This window comes from Typopeltis vanoorti, chromosome 1 (genome assembly GCF_054136105.1).
Source record: "Typopeltis vanoorti isolate ZY-2024b chromosome 1, IOZ_Tvanoo_1.0, whole genome shotgun sequence".
In the NCBI taxonomy this organism is placed as follows: Eukaryota; Metazoa; Arthropoda; class Arachnida; order Uropygi; family Thelyphonidae; genus Typopeltis; species Typopeltis vanoorti.
Genome location: NC_143549.1, coordinates 155,455,688 through 155,473,079, shown reverse-complemented (window position 1 = coordinate 155,473,079; position 17,392 = coordinate 155,455,688). Strand labels below are relative to the sequence as shown.

The 17,392-nt window shown below is 33.4% G+C and overlaps 1 protein-coding gene across 1 annotated transcript in view; it reads left to right on the top strand.

Moving 5' to 3' along the window:
• Positions 1-17,392, top strand: part of LOC150110566 (uncharacterized) — a 142,183-nt gene that overhangs the window by 121,044 nt on the left and 3,747 nt on the right. Inside the window, exon 4 of the mRNA XM_090394826.1 lies at positions 481-619. Coding sequence (XP_090250952.1) covers positions 481-619 — 139 coding nt within the window. The remainder of the gene's footprint in view (positions 1-480; positions 620-17,392) is intronic.

Genomic DNA, 17,392 nt, shown 5'->3' with positions numbered 1-17,392 from the left:
ATATTAACTGACGACCATTTTTACTTCATCAAAAGTAGCAAATTACTTGCTCAGTGATTATCTAGTGTTTAATATGAAAATTAAATGTTTCGCTTTTAGTTGAAAACACCATGGAGTTATTTTTGTAATACCATAAAAAAGGCTTGGATTTTTAATTAATATTGCGATTGGCAGGTTCTTCTTAGTAGATATTTTCTGCCATAAATGCTTTATTTGGTTTTTTAAAAATGCAGAACTTCGACAAAAAATGCAAAATACAACCAATTTCTCCATTGAAGACTCTCTCTCTCTCTGCATCGATACCCAAATTCGTGCAAGAAATAAAAGCAGAACCATCATAAATTCTCTATTTTATAAATGCATCGTAGCTTTTGGCATAAATTATATGGAACTCGTTGATATTAATCCACATTGTCGATCTCATCCATTCACTTATGAATATCTTCACTGAAAATTCTTTTTTTTTTTTTTTTTTTTCAGTTTCCTCTAAGCGACCCGCCTCAACGCTCGGACAAGAAATTGAGAGACCTCAAACCTCTACTTACAAAAACAGGAATGGACATCTTGGATCCCAGTATGAGAGAAGTACTGGAGTTTCAAAAACAGAAGCTGTTTAGTGGTAAGTGCATTCATCTCCCGATTGATAATCCATTCCTTTCATGTATATTTTCTATACATTTTCTATACACATATAACTAGATAATTCTACAGCTGTCCCTCTTTGTTGACCGCCATAAGCAGGTTTTGCTTCTTTCTTCTGTACTTTCGTTTGGTTAAAAGACTCACGTGAAAACGCTATAGAAAAGAACTTCCAGAAATAAAGTAAGAGAAAACCATGAGAATTATTATTATTATTATAAAACTTCTGCACCTCCAAGGGATGCATAGAATGCTATGATAATACTGCATAATTGTTCATTATGACTAGTTTCCTATTGACAGGTTTTTTCCAAATTCATATGTCATTTGTTAGATCTTCAATACTGTGAAATTTAACAGTTAAGTACCCCCCCCCCCTCACCTTACTAACAGCATTAATTCAACTTGTTGTGGAAGTCCTCTGGTTCCTTTTCGAGCCATCTTGTCATCAAACACCTATTTTTTTAACCTTCCCTCTCTTGTGTTTATCTGGCCATATCATATTCAGATGAACTCTGCAAACACATTCCTGAATGCTAAAACCTTCCTTTCTAATATCCGCATTTTTCACGATTCAACCATTAATGTCATCTGTTTACTCTTTTAATTTTTTTTCTCAGAACTCTCATATCTTGATCAAGTACTTTATTTCTAATTCATCTCTCCAATCTATAACTGAAGCATCTTACTTGTTCTGTAGGTTCACCATTAAGAATGCAGTTGATGTCTTCCATGGTCCTGAATGTTTTTTAGAGTTTTGGTCTTTTTATTGCTGATCTTCATACTAAACGTTTTACAGCAGTTATTCAATAGTAGTTAATGAGTCTTGAAAACTTGTACTGGAGTTGTTTAGGAGTATATAACATGATCTGCATAACGAACTCAATACATGTAAAGGGCTCTTTTTAATAGCTCCAATTTTGATATCAGGTCTAATACTGTTTATTTCTTAATGTGATAGTGATCAGCGGTGGAGACAGTGCATATCCGTGATTTATGTCTGATTTGATATGAAAACATCCTCCTATATTTCCTTCAGTTCAAACACCTTGCTCTTTGTAATGTCCTATTTGTATCTCATAATTGAAGAATTTTGAACAGCTTTTCTCTGGTTGCTTTGTCATTGTCTTTCCCCCCCCCCAAAAAAAAAGAAAAGAAAAAGAAAATATTTAAAATAACATCATTTTTACCTTCTCAGGATTTCTCGGCTGTTTGTTTCAAAATAAAAATCGGATCCTGACAATCTCTATTTGGTCTGAAACCACTTTGTTCTTCTTATGACCTCTTTCGTAATTTTCATTTATCTTCTCTAAACTATCTTGCATAAATCTAACATGGAACACTCCGAAGAGAACATCGTCTGTAATTCCCACATTCCATTTTATTTCAACCTTTTGTTATAAATGGATACTGCTGAGAGCTCTATACCAATCATCTGAAATTCGACTCTCTGAGTTATGTAGTGCATCTCCTGTAAAATTTTTATTCCTTCACATATGAACATTTCTGATCGAATATCGGCTGCTTTTCTACATTTCATGTGATAGCTTTTTTCTATTTAATGTATTAATAAAGTGCTCCTCGTTTGCATTTTTCATTGAATATTTTGTAACAATGTTATGTCACTTCTGGTTTCATTTAGCCATCATTCAAAGAAATTACTTAATGAAGATAAAGATATTCTGGGACATCCACAATATCTTTATCTTCATTTTTATGTCGCCACTGATTTATTTTACAGCACTTCTTGAAATTTCTAAGCTTCGTCAATAGCCTCCCGTTGAAAAACTTAGAAATGCAAGAAACCTTAGAAATCTTTTTTGAATCTACAATGGAGTTCTGATTTCCCTATTTTGGCATATAAAGATTCCTAAATACTCGTACTTGCGGATAAATTTCTGTTCCAATTGATGATAATCATTATTTGTTTATATTATCTACCTGGATGGAGAGTGTTTTCTTTGCGCGCTGGCTTCAAGAATAATGTGTCCAGTTAAGAGCATCATGTCTTGGGTATGAATGAATAGATTATGCCTTCGCTGTAAATGTGTACATTAATTGAAGTCTGGTAGCAGTTCTGAAAGACGAATACCGACGAAAAAAAGAAAAGATATTTCTGTTAATTATTAATTATCGTATAGTTTTAATCTCCTACCAAAAGATGAAATAATTAATTACTTTCTCGTAAAAGTTTTATTCAGGTGAATTCATTTAACTAGACAATTATTTTTGGTATTAATTTGGGTTAAATGTTTTTAGAATTTACGTAGAAATTCTCATGAATGAACTTTTTTTTCTATTATGTGTTTTTTATTTTCTTTAATATCGAAAAAAACTTCGTTCCTTGTTGGTGTAATGATTAATATTAACGTTATTTTTTTATTAATATTTAATTACGTAACTTTGTACTTCCTGAGTTTCACTTCGGAATTTTTTAAAGAAACTTATGACGTTCTTTTAAAAGTTAAAAAAAAAATCTTACGAAACTCTTTTAAAAGAAACTCACAAATCGAAATTCTTTCGATTTCTTTTAAAAGGATTGTTTAGGAGAACTTCCTTTGTCTCACGCTGTTCATTTTTTTTTCAAATGAAAACCGTGCAAGAGATCCGCTAGTTAATCTGATTTAGATGCTGTAAGCGTTTTAATATAATGGTTGACTAAATTAAAGAAAAAAAAATCTCACTTGTGAACAGTAGCAAACAGTTGCCTTTTGAAGCATTTCTAAATTAGATATAATATTCATTTTAATTATAAATGCCAGGTTATTTCATTTCGGAGTGGTTTGACAAAACACGATGTTTAATTGCAATTGAAAAATAGTCGGTAGACTACATTTTTGATGATTGTTGGTGGACTGTTAATATGAAGGATTAGAGAAACGGAAGGGAAATTGTTGGCGGAGTAAAGATTAAGGAAATGTAAAAGGTGGAGTTCGTAGTGGAGATCAAAGATTTAAGTAAGAGAGTAAGAGTTAGGGGAAATATGGCTTTCTGTGAAAGGAGCTCTCTCTCTCTCTCTCTCTCTCTCTCTCTCTCTCTCTCTCTCTCTCTCTCTCTCTATATATATATATATATATATATATATATATATATATATATATATATATTAAAAAGAGATTTTTTTGTGTATCTAACGTGATGTCAAGAAAATTATGACGTCACATCAGTTTTAACGAGAGAGAGAGAGAGAGAAAGAGACGAATGAAATTTTAGTTTTTTTTGTTTATTTTTTGAAACACACACGCGCCCGCACACACACACATTGAGTATTAGCAAACTACTCTGAACTCCATCAAAAGTAAGTGATGTTTCAACGTTATTTTTATGGTCTAAGAAATACCCCTGATCCTCTCTTAAAGGTTTCTTGCAATGTATCCTTTCTAAGCTCTCTTTAGGAGAGTTCCGAAAGATTCTTGGTGCCAGGAATGTGAAATGATGTTGCAGGATTTTTTTTTTTTTTCAGTATAGGTATCTGGAAAAATAGACCATCTTGTCTGAAGGGTATGGTCATTGAGGCTAATCCAATGTTTATTTCGGTATTAGAAGATAAGCATGCTATAAAGGTACATCTGCCTGACGTTGAGGAGGATTAAGTTAAAGTTTTAATATTCTGTTGTGTACATTGGGTAATTTTCAAGGATGTTTTCGTACGCTCCCCTACAGTTACAAATTCCACACCAAATTCTTGAGTATACCATTGCATAATACACTCCGTAAAATATCTGACATAATACGCGTTTGTTAAATGTTGTGCATTCTATACAATGTATACCTAAGTTTGTTAACTGCTCGGATAGATTTTCCATTTTAGTTTATGATCCACACATTTATTCCAGATACTGGTAGCTGTCGACCCTCTGAATAGTTTTGCAACTGCAGTCACTTCTGGCATCACAGGATGTGATGTGATATTTAATTGGCGGGATTGCTTCTCTACTTTTCAGTTCAAATGGGATAAATTTAGTTTTCTGAATGTTCATTTTGATTTTATTCTCACTGAACCATGTATGCAGGCTTAATAAATCAGATTCCATGTTAAGCTTTAAGGTTGACATGTTGCTTGATGAGAAAACTATTTTCGTATCGTAAGCATAGCTGATTAGGTTCCCTTTCAATTCCATTGAACAGAGATCGTTTTATGTAGATCAGAAATAAGACAGAGCCTAGAACTGAGCGTTAAGGAACACAAGTTTTGATGAGTTGGTATTCGTTCAAGTTGCCGTTCATTTGAACTGCTTGCCACCTTTTGTGATAAATAAGATTGGAATAATAGGTTTCAATCTTATTTAGACACTTCCCCTAATTCCGACAATGTGTAGTTTTTTTAATAGTATAACATGTTCGGCAGAGTCAAATGCCTTCTGTACCTCTATGAAAATAGCTGCTTTTTTGTTGTTATTAATGCTCTTATATAGGAGTCCATTTTGATTCAGAAAATATTAGGCAAGCTTGTTCAGTGTTAAATGTTTTGAGGAATCTTATTCATTTTTATTGAAGAAGCTTATTGAATTAAAAAAAGTATGTCCTTTTTTTTAATTGCGAGTTCAAGGAAATTTGAGAGAACCGGTAAAGTAGAGATTGGTCTGTAGTTTGTGTAATTATCGCCTTTTTATACATGGGTATAATGGTTGTTTTTAGATCTGTTATGAATTCACCAGTTGAGAAGGATTTGTTTATGATATGTAGGAGAAATCTTTTGGGTGGTATTTTGTAAAAGTTTGTGTCATGTTGTAGTTTATTTCACTGTGTGTAATGAAATTTCAACCCGCCTGGGACTCATATATGGATTGAATCTTTTTTTTTTTATTTTTAATTGAGTATAATGAAATAGTATTAAGCTCTTCTAACCGTTTATATCAGAATTTTAAATAGAATTACTCTCTAGATCATTATTATTTATTTAAAATTTTCCACTGCTCATCCAAAAATAATGACATCTATTGGAAAAATCTAACCAGTAGTGAGGTACGTAAAACGAATTTATATTCCTGAAGTTATAAATATGCCATTGACAACTCTGTTGAGTGTAATTGGTACAATCATATCCTAACTTACAAGCTGATAATTCATAAACCAGAAAACTTCAATTTATTCGCATAATTTCCCAATCATTTATAACATCCGATGTATTTTTTAAATTGTTTCCTTATTACGATTAATTTTGCTACTACAATTGTTCTGATTTAAAGCAAAATTGAAAAGGCTCGACAAATTTGAGTAACAACTCCAGATGCGAAGTCAGAATAAAATCGGTTCATCCACAGCGAGGAGTTTCCATAAGGATAGACTAAAAGAAAAAAATCTAAAAATGTAATGGATCGAACTCCTACATCGCTACTCACTGAGCAGCATATTTTAAAGGAAAATTGTACATTTTTTGATTTCTCCAAAAGATTTCTCCTATGGAATTTATTGTTAGGAGAAATCTGAATTTATAAGTTCTGATTCGACGCAATTATGTATACAGGATTTTTTATTGTTAGCTTGGTTTTACTGCAAGATAAACTCGAACTGTTCACTGGATGTTTTTATTTCTAACTTTCTTATTTTGTTTTTAATTATATATATATATATATATATATATATATATATATATATATATATATATATATATATATATATATATATATATATATATATATATATATATATATATATATATATGATAATACTCAGATTTTGCACTTTCATCACATAAGATACTGTGCCACTTTCAACCACTTTAAAGCTATCTGTGATTTATATTATGAGGAAAAAATGGTCTAAATTTATGACGATGCTCCGATAAAAAGGATAAAAAAACTTCCGTTTGACACCATAAAACCATTAACTTCTAATGTGTCATTTCCGCTCCAGTAAAAATGCATTCTGTTTCTGTAATCCACATGTCACATTGTTCTGTTAAAATGCATCATGATTCTACACAGGGTTGAGAAAAACGAATTACAATTACAATCGAAAAAAAAAAGGTAAATGAAATTCGGAACAAACTGGAAGATAATATAATTGCAATAACTTCTGACACAGCACAGATCGATCAACACCAATTTTAGTTTCGAATTTGAAGCGAAAAATAACGAATTTTAGTTCCACTACATGCAGTTATTACATGCATAATGTCTTGTTAGTCTTTGAATTTGAAAGTATCTTGTCTGATATTCCTCATCACTTTATATTAAATTTCTTCATGTGCAAGGAGGATGTATTCATTGTCTGGCTGCTGATCTACACCAGAATCAGATAAGCTTCAAATTATGTTGAAATTCTATTTACGCATATACGCCTTTGAAATAAATTTCAAATTTATTAAGATTTCTTAAATAATTTACGTTTTCAAAATTCAGAGAATATATTAGCCGGTTTGAAACATTAAAGTAAAATGGTTACACTATAATTATTAAAATAATTTCGACTCAAAATATTTTTTATAGGTTTAATAGTTTCTGAAACAGAACTTTTCACAAATACATTTAATCATAATTATCTGATAAAAGAGTAATTTTATCTGTTTATTTTAGAAATGTTACATAAAACTATATTCTTTGACGCAGGAGATATTCCTAGAAATCTTCTTGGGCAGCTGCCAGGGACTAGAATCGCGAATTTTCAGCCATAAAATCTCAGCATAATCACTTTAAGTAGATTCTATGACATTATTTGAATAAAGAGTGCGTCTATTTTTCGCCTGTCAACAACGAGAAAAGGAAAAAATCTCTGAGAAAAAAAAATCTAAATTATACTGATGCTAGACCACATTGTAGTCAGCGCAAAACACTCGAGAATTGCTAGTGTTAGGTTTGGCATCGTAATGGAGGAAAATGACGCCCTGACTTCAGATACCAGGAAAAATTCTCCTAATTGTTTCACGTAAAATTTCCTATTACAATGATTAATTAACATAGTAACCAAAATGGCGCAATGCGTCCAAAATAACTGGATTGGAATCTAGTTTTTTCTCTATCCAAAAGGATGGAGAGAAAAAATTAGGTTCGAATCTAGTCGAAAACCTGAGCAACATTTATAAGTTTTCTGTTGGAGGCAAGTTATTCAGGATTTCACATTTCAAGAAGCGGAAGAAATTTCCTTTTGGAGATTAAGAATTTTTCTCTTACAAAACAGACCATCAAGCCTTCAAACACATGCCATTAACAGACAATATACTTCGTAGCTTTAATTACAGTTAAACTACAATTCCACCCATTCCAGAATTCATATAATGTTTCTGGCATTAATGGCTTACTCATAGGCAAACAGTCCACTGAAAACGGAACCCTCTCTGTGCTCAAAATATTGTGATCATCACTGCTTCAATAAAAAGTATCATCTTAAACTTCTTGGTTATTGGCAATGAAGCTGATTCCACTTCATGCATAATATCTGTTTATTGGCAGGTTATGATGAATCCTTGTCTCATTTTCTTACAGCAACGAGAGTTTTTTATTCGTATCAATATTTTTTTTAAACCCGTTTGGTTTCTATACAAATTAGCGAAGTCCTCCGACGTCCGCCGAAACTAAATCGGCACACCACCCTTCCTAAACGAGATTCGAACCCAGGTCCTGAAAAGTGAAGATCATTATCGCTTCTACCTACACTGTGAAACCGTTCACAGTTAGCTTGTCATGTATATTTCCTAGTATTCTACCAAACCATACGAGTATTCTACCAAACGATAACATGAGTAAAGTATTTTCCGATCAACGCTCATATATATCTATAATCTGTATATATCTATAATCTAATATATATCTGTAATTAATCATCTATTTAGTACGCCGTACATCATCATCATAATCATCAAATTCCTAATATATATATATATATATATATATATATATATATATATATATATATATATATATATATATATATATATATATATATATATATATATATATATATATATATATATACCTTCAAGGAGTGTACAGGATATGATAGTACTACATGAAAAATTTACAATATTGTTAACTTTTTCAGTTGCTAACTAATCTACAATTTTCCTCCAAATCAGTCTTTTACCTGTCAAGACTCCAATATTATCAGGTCTTATATTTCTGTCTTCTAAGGCACTTTTTACTGTATCAATCTACCTATACCTTGGTCTTCCTCTGGGTCTTTTCCTGCCAACCTGGCAGAGAACACTTGTTTTGCTAATCTTTCCTCGCCCATTCTGTTTAAGCGACCATACCACCTGAGATTAGCTCTGCTAACTCATTCCTGGATGCTGACAATGTCAAGTTCTTTCTTAATATCCTCGTTTTTAATATGATATTGCCATTGATGCCATCTGTTCATGCCCCTAATCTTTCTCGGGACTCTCATATTTGCGGTCTCTAGTCTTTTGGTCAAGTGTTTTACTTCTAACCCAGCTCTCAGATTCATAAGTTAAAATTGGTTTGAATACTATCTCGTATACAGCTTATTTAATGTTTTGGTTAATTTCTCTCCTTATTCCATATAGATTTATTCAGTTGACTTCCTACCATACCAGCTATGTTGATTCTGTTGTCTATTTCCATATTTAATTTACCATCTTCACTAAAAATCGTGCGTAAGTAGCTAAAACTTTAATTATTCTATAGGTTCTCCATTCAGAAAATATCAACTGCATTCACAATGCAGTTGATATTTTCAATGTTTTTGTCTATTTTCATTGTCTTTGTCTTTTTAATGCTGCCCTTCATACCATATCTATTACAACAGTTATTCAATTTAGTCAGGGAATCTTGTAGACTTGTAGTGGATTTATTTAGAAGTATAACATTATCTGCATAAAGCATTAACATCTCAAATTTTGATATCATGTTTAATACCACTTTCCTTCATAATGTGATCCATATAGATAATGAATAACAGAGGGGATAATGTACATCCTTGTCTTATTTAATATTAAACCACCTTCCTGTACTTTCTTCAATTCTAACTGCTGACTTACAACTTAAATAAAGACTAAGGACACCATACAACTGTAGCATTTCGAATAGCTTTTCTCTTGGCACCATGTCATATGCCTTTTCCAGATCTACAAAACTTAAATACACATCTTTGTTATATTCCATTGGTTTCTCAACTATTTATCGTAAAGATCCTGACAGCCTCTATTTGGCCTGAATCCAGCTTGTTCTTCACCAAGCTTCCCTTCCACAATCCTTCTCAACCGTTTCTCAAATATACTTGCATAAATCTTACCAGGAACACTCAGTAGGGAAATACCTCTATAATTCTCACATCATTCAATTTTATTTCCCTTTTTATGTATGAGAGCTCTACTTCAATCATCTGGAATTCGTCCCTCTGTCCAAGCTGTCTGTATTATGCAGTGCAGCCACTGTAAGACTTTTATACCTCCATACTTGAGCATTTTTGGTCGAATATCATCTACTCCTACTGCCTTTCCACATTTCAGACTTTTGATGGCTTTTTCTACTTCAAGTATGGATATGTATTCCTGACTGCATGCCCAGTCAGTGTTTTTTAACACTGTGCTATGATCGCTACTTGTTTCATTTAGCAATTTTCGAAGCAATTACTCCATACTTCAAGGATATCTTTTTCTCCTGTTTTCATGTCACCTTTATCATCTCTAATTCCTTTTACAGCATTCTTTCCTCCGTTTCTGAGCTTCTTCAACAACCTCCAGAATATCTTGCCACCTTCTTGATATTAATTTCTATATTCTTACCAAATCCTCCCATGAATTTTGTTTAGCCAGTTTTACACAGTGTTTAGATTTCTTACATTTGTCTCTGTATTCTCTAAGACCGAGAGCTGACTTATTTGCAAGGAACTTTATATGGTTTCTTCTTTTCCTTCACTGCCTCTTTAACTTCCTGTGTCCACCGTGGAGTTCTGATTTTTCTATCCTTGCAGACAACCTCACCACATGCCTCTCTATTCGAATTAATCAATGTTTTCTTCAGGGCTTCCTACTGAATCTCCAAGTTTGCTGTTCTCAAACTCTTTCATTTTTCTTTCGATAATCTTTGTGTATTTTAGTCTACAGTTCACATCTGAGAGCTACTCAACTTTTATTCGCTTTAACACTTTCTTAGATGTTCTTCTTTACAATATGAAATTCAATTTTATCCTGCTCAAGACTTAATGGTGATAACTTCCAATTTCAAATCCTCTGTACACTCTCGTGTCCTGCACCAGGGAGAAAACATCATTATCAACAATAACATAGTCAATGAGGCGTTTTTTTATTCCTTTCCTCTTCTCTCCATGTGAATTTGTGCACATTTTTATGTTGGAACATGGTGTTAGTAATAACCAGTCCATGTCCTGGGCAGAAATCCAACAGGTATTTGCCATTATTATTAGCTTTGCTCTTTTCTCCAAATTTTCCCAATATATTTTTGTGTGTCTGACAATCATTTCCTACTCTGCTATTTAGATCCCCAACAAGGACCAACTTTTCCTTTTTCATTGTGTCAGTTGTCCTCTCTAAATCCTCAAAAAAATTCTTCCACTTCTACCTTAGTAGAACCTTCTGTGGGACCATAGGCACAAATCAGTTTCATTGTCCAGTTTCCCATTCACCCAAACATATTTTTCCACATCACTCTACTGACTGTCTGCTATTCTAGAAGATTAGCCTAGTATTTAGTGTAGAATAATGGCTACTCCTTCTTTTCCTTGATTGTCAATTCCCGAGTATGACATTTTGTATTTATTGCTCAGAAAGATCTCACCAGTTTTTGTCTTTTTTGTTTCAGTCACCCCTATTATGTCGATCTGGTACTTATCCAATTCCTCAGTAAGCTTCATTTCTTTGCCATTCAGGCTTCTTATGTTGATAGTACCGATCTTGAAGTCTGTTGATGTTGAGTTGGGATGAGGTTTAGGATTTGTTCCAGTAGCTGACTTTTCGCTTTTCGCCCTGGTTCCCTGGCGAAAACAACTGGGCCTTGTTTAATCGGGCAACACTCCAGTCGGCATGAAATTCTGTCATGTTGTACCATCTTTTGAAATTTTGGTTTAGGCCAATAAGAATACAATTTGGTCGGCTAAATCCCAAATTGCCAGCCATCCTCGTCTGTTCAGTATCCAGATAGATACCTAACAGAATGCACCACGAGAAGGTGAGGATTAAGTCAGAAGCCCTGGTCGGTTCTCTGCATTCCTTTAAAGGCTATGTGGAGGTTTCCTTTCAGTTATATAGCTTTGACCCTTAAGCACCCTTTTATAAATCTTCCATAAATATACTTGTTTGGAGGCTATTACTCTACATCATTTCGTAGTTAGTTAAAATCAAATCCCAATCGAGTCCGTATTAGCTCAATTTGAATTAGGTTTTAAACTGTTGATCACCTCAGCTTCAATATGCGCACTTCACACAGACTGCATTGATGACCACATGCATTGCATACAGAATTATGTTTGCACTGTTGTTTGCATAGTACCAAATATTAGATATTATCGGTTGATAATCGCTTCTTTTTTTGTTTCTCTTTAGATGAAAAAAAAGTCCAGGGGAATTAAGGAAAAAAAACATCCTCAGGAGAACTGATCGAATAAAGGCAGCAAACATATTCGTAGAGTAATACATATCATTCCTTTAAAAAACAAAATTCAATGAATTTTGCAAAAAATCGTGTAGACGAATGCCACAACTAGGTTAAAAGGAATAAGGAATATTTATGTAAACATACTTCTGATATATATATTTGGAAAGATAAACATATTTTCCACAAATAATTTCAATAATGCCATTTAAATCTCGGAAATCTTTTAGCACTAAATGACATTTCCAAAATGTCAATTAGTGTAATTTGTTAATGTCATTTGGAAATGGTATAATATTGTATAAAACGGTGTGAGTTTTTGTGGTTGATTTTTTCCAGGTTGTATGGTTAAAAAAATCCGAGTTTCCAGGAAGGGAAATCCTAAACTCTTTTTTCCCAGAGTTTCCCGAAAGAAAAAAAACTCCTGTAATCGAGCCTATGATGGTCTTTCTTCTTACAGTCTAGCATTATGGAACTAGAAACGCTAACATACGGGCACCTTTCCTTCTACACTTTTTAAACAGACTACTAAAAAGTGGCCAACATTTCTTTTTCATAAAACTGCATTTCCCAGATATATTTATATGTTCCTAAAGTTGATATAATGGTTGAATTAACTGTGAAAATCGTCAATATGACTTCATTCTTGCATCTACTAAATGAATCTTTTGCCTTCGTTAATGATGGAATTATCTTTCCTTGTAAACTTAAATGAATGCCACCTTTAATATTTAGCTGTGATCGTTTTTATTTCCATCTCAAGCAACTCTATGGGTTGTTAATTCCAATTTCTTTTAATTACAAACATCGCATTTAATTGCCTTTAACCTTTAAACACGTGTGAAGGATCCACATTTCTGGTACTGAAGAGAATATTTTTTAAATCATTTACTGAGCGAGGTTCTAATGAAGATTAGACATTCATTTTTTAGTCTTAAAGAAGCACTTCGATAAAAAGGTCACGTGTCTGTAAATAATTGAGTTGAAATGAATAAGGTAGCATACATTAACCTTTCAAACTTTAACTTGCGACTTTGTTAATTTTCATTCTGGCGTTGAAGATGAAAAATACCATATTTAACTAATTGTATTTGCTTTGAATGCTTAAGTTTCAAATTACCGTTTCTTTGAGATGAAAATTATGAACTTCATTTTTCCATGTAATTTTCTCATAATCATTTTCGTAAGAAACTAGTCTTCTACTGTTCAGGTGTTTTGCAATGATCATTACACAATATTACGTGAGTTATCCACTCTTAACTCTCTTTAGTAATATAAGCGTGCATCAATACCGCTCACGTATGTGTAAATAAATGTCAATGCATTGCAACATATGGCTTATCTTTCCTTATTATTATTCGTCATTGACTATTACAGAGAATGCAATAAGCATTGTGCAAAATTTCATTTGCATATAACTTCTACATGACCTATACAGATTCAAACCATCCATCGAATGTTGGACCATTGTGGTGGATTTGGAAGTGGGACTGATTCACGTTTACACTACAATGTGCATGCGCATTGTAGTCAATAACAACACCTCATTCAAACAGCGTCTACGCGAGAACTAGTGAACTTATCTAAGGCATATGTGCTATATTTTCTCTCTCTCTCTCTCTCTCTCTCTCTCTCTCTCTCTCTCTTAAAAAGTATAAAAGTTTTTTTCATATCAAACTAGTATAGTTTTGAGAGAGACGATCTCTCACAGTCTGGTTGAATTTTGGAAAATGTACAACTGCGTATCTCGAATATAATGGTCTTTCTGTATACAATTATCAGCATTTTACTCCCATGCTTTTAGATTAAAAAATGCAATGGAAGAAAAGAGAAAAAATAATTATGCGTACCTAGTAAGGATTCTTAAGTTATGCATACGCCAATAAAAAATACAACTATAAACCATAAAATTTCCGATCTACAGTATAAACATGCATTGGTGTTACAAAGACGTTATTGTTTATTGCCTTTAAACAATTAGAGTAGGATAGATCGTAATTAGTCCATAAATTAAAACAAAACAAACATCTAATTGAATCATAGTGCTTGCCATTGGCGCACCCAGGGAGAGGGCCAAGGGGTCCTGCTCCCCCAAAGAAAAAGGGAAAAAAAAATACTAGAAAATTTTCCAAAAATCTTTTCCTAATTAAAATTCTTTATTTTTATTTTTATTTATGTTGTGTCTTGTCTTCTATTTCTATACTACTTATGAATTGTGAGAAGACCCTTTGGCTCTCGGGAATCACGGCCATTGTGAACGCAAGGCGAACGAAGTAGTGCTCGGGAGATACTTAGTTCGAAGAATCGCCCGAGCCGGGCCAGAGATCACGGATATCATGTATTGGTGATCACTGCAGATGCTCAGTCATAGGTCGTATGCAGTACGTAGTGTGTATTTTTAAATCGTCTACTCAACTCGGCCCTCCCCCAGGATTAAATAATGAGTGCTCGTCCCCCTCCCCAAGATTAAATCATGAGCACTCAGCTCCCTCCAAGATTAAATCCTTAGTGCGCCACTGGTGCTTGCTAATTATTTCATTTGTTTCCATTAGCTGCTTTAAACTTAGAAAAAAAGTGGAATATTATGCGAAATCGAAATTTAGTGATAAATATTACAAAAATATCAATTAATAGAAACTTTTTTTTTTTTTTGCAAATACATTAGTTGCTTTTATTTGATGTAATATCTCTCTATTTGCAAACGAGCCGATTATAAAAGCGATATCCTAATCAGGAAAAGGGTTTCTACAGAAATGGGACTGTACGTTATACCCAAGACTCTAGTGAAGACGTTTATTCAAACTATGTTAGTGACTAGTAATGGAATTATTCTCTCCCCATCACTCTAATTCATAAAATATTTTAATAAGAAATTTAAAAAAAAAACATTTCTTTTTCATAAAACTGCATTTCCCAGATATATTTATATGTTCCTAAAGTTGATATAATGGTTGAATTAACTGTGAAAATCGTCAATATGACTTCATTCTTGCATCTACTAAATGAATGTCATAATTATTGCGATATAATTACAGCGTTGCAATTTCATGACAGAAAATTAAGGCATATAAAAAGCAATCCATTTGCAATAATGATTATCCAACTTTATAATTAGCGCAGGATAAACAAATAAAAAAGAGGAAAACCAAATGAAGAGTAGAAAATAAACTAATTGGAATTTGTCGAACGCGATTGGTCTGTAGTACGACCAATCGCGTTCGGTCAAAGGGTTAAAGGGGAGAATCAGAAGCGATTCAGTACTTATAAATATAACTTTGGTAATACGAGTTGCACTCTACTTCAACCGACACAATTGGTAGGCAATTTTCTGAGTTATTCAACGCAAGGTATCACAGCTGAATTAAATTCAGTAGCTGAATCCTAAATGCACAGTAGATACTTGACCAGTTTATCTTCAGTTAGGATAAAATGGGTTATCTGGACTCTTTCTGCATGGCAATTCCAGTTATCTAGTCTTCACTGAAGAGTGAAAGTTAGACAACGGTGACGAAATCTCCAGATAGCCTGCGAGGAATGTGGAGAATCGACTATCACTTTTGACCCAACATTCATTCCTCGCCTTCTCTTGGTGGCTGTTATTAGATATTCACCAGATATTATGCTGTTGTTTACGGCAGGGAAAATTTAGCTACTTAAATAACCCTGAAATAATATCAAACTCAACGAAATCGAAAATAGGTACCATCAACGTAAGGAACATCAGTATAAAAGAAATGGGACAAATAGAAAAATTGCAGAAATAGCATTCGATGCAACTGGTGATGATACGGAGACGAAGAAGACTAAAACATGTGAGATAATTTTTAATAAAGATAACTATGAGATGTTATATTCGAGAGAAATAGGAATGGGGTGGAGAGAAAGAAATGGCTGCAGTAATCAAACACTTACCACAAACGTCTTCAGTTGCAGGCGAGTTCAAAATGGGAAATTGGAAAATGACTCGTATTTCTGCCCAGAGAAGATGGTGGGCAGCTAATGTATTAATTTGTATGGGATAAATGAGAGATTATATTAAAAAAACCCTCTAAACTGACAGTATGCAAGGGATTGTGTAAATTAATTTTAATATATGGATCTCAACTGGGTTAAGAAATAAGAAGGCTGGAGATCACAGATATGAGAGTTCTGAAAAAGAGGAATATGACGATGATTATTTCAATGACCGAATTTAAAATATTTAGTTAAATTAGCACGAATAGCTTAAATTATTTCTACTAAAACTCATTCTTTTTGGAATTAACACTGTATATGCTCTACTGCTGATTTATGTGAAAAAATAATAATCTTTACGACTATTCAAATGCATTAAGTTATTATCTTTAAAAAAAAGATGTTGCCAATGCCAGTAGCAACTGGCTGAGTCACTCATCACAGTTACATGCTATTAAAGACTCTTGGAATAGAGATTTATGGCTTCCGTTGATCCGTAGCTGTACAAAGGGAGGAATGCAAAGGGAGAGAGAGAGAGAGAGAGAGAGAGAGAGAGAGAGAGAGAGAGAGAGAGAGAGAGAGAGAGAGAGAGATAGGAAATCGCAATTAAAATTACCAATAACAGACAGAGACTGTTAGTGGACTTTTTGCCGGGAATGGTGAACCGATCAATGTGGCGATCGATCTGTTCGTACGGTTGCATCTCGCCAATTAACAACCATTAAAGAGTGCTTTAACTGTCGCGTGCTGAAATCACTGCAGACGAACAATTAATAATGAAAAAGGAGGAAAAAAAATCTGTTCGGGACGTCATTCTATAGCGAGGACACCAAAAATGTCATGTACCGTCACGCGACCAACAGCAACAAATAAAAAGTAAAAAAAAAAAAAAAAAGGGAAGGACCTACTTAAAGTTTGGTGGCAAAATGACGTTAATTTCTTCCTGCCTGGTAGCGGGAAGTGGCGGGTGAAACAGACCCTGGCCGTAAATTATTGTGGAAATACATGAAAGCCACATAAATGACTCACAAAGGGAAAAAAAATCAGTGAATTTTATAAAAATGTTTACAATTGGATAGGATTCCATGCTGAGAATAACTGCCCACCAGGCGGCGCAAATGGTTTACTACCGAAACGGCCTTTCGCTTCTAGTGACAATTTCAGCTTGTTCTAACATCCTATTGTAAATAATTAGGAGTTTCATAATAACGTATATGCATCTGTTAGCTGTGCGGTTCTCTCTGACTAATTTGTCTGAGAATTCTCAGTGAAATCTCTCTCTGAGACAA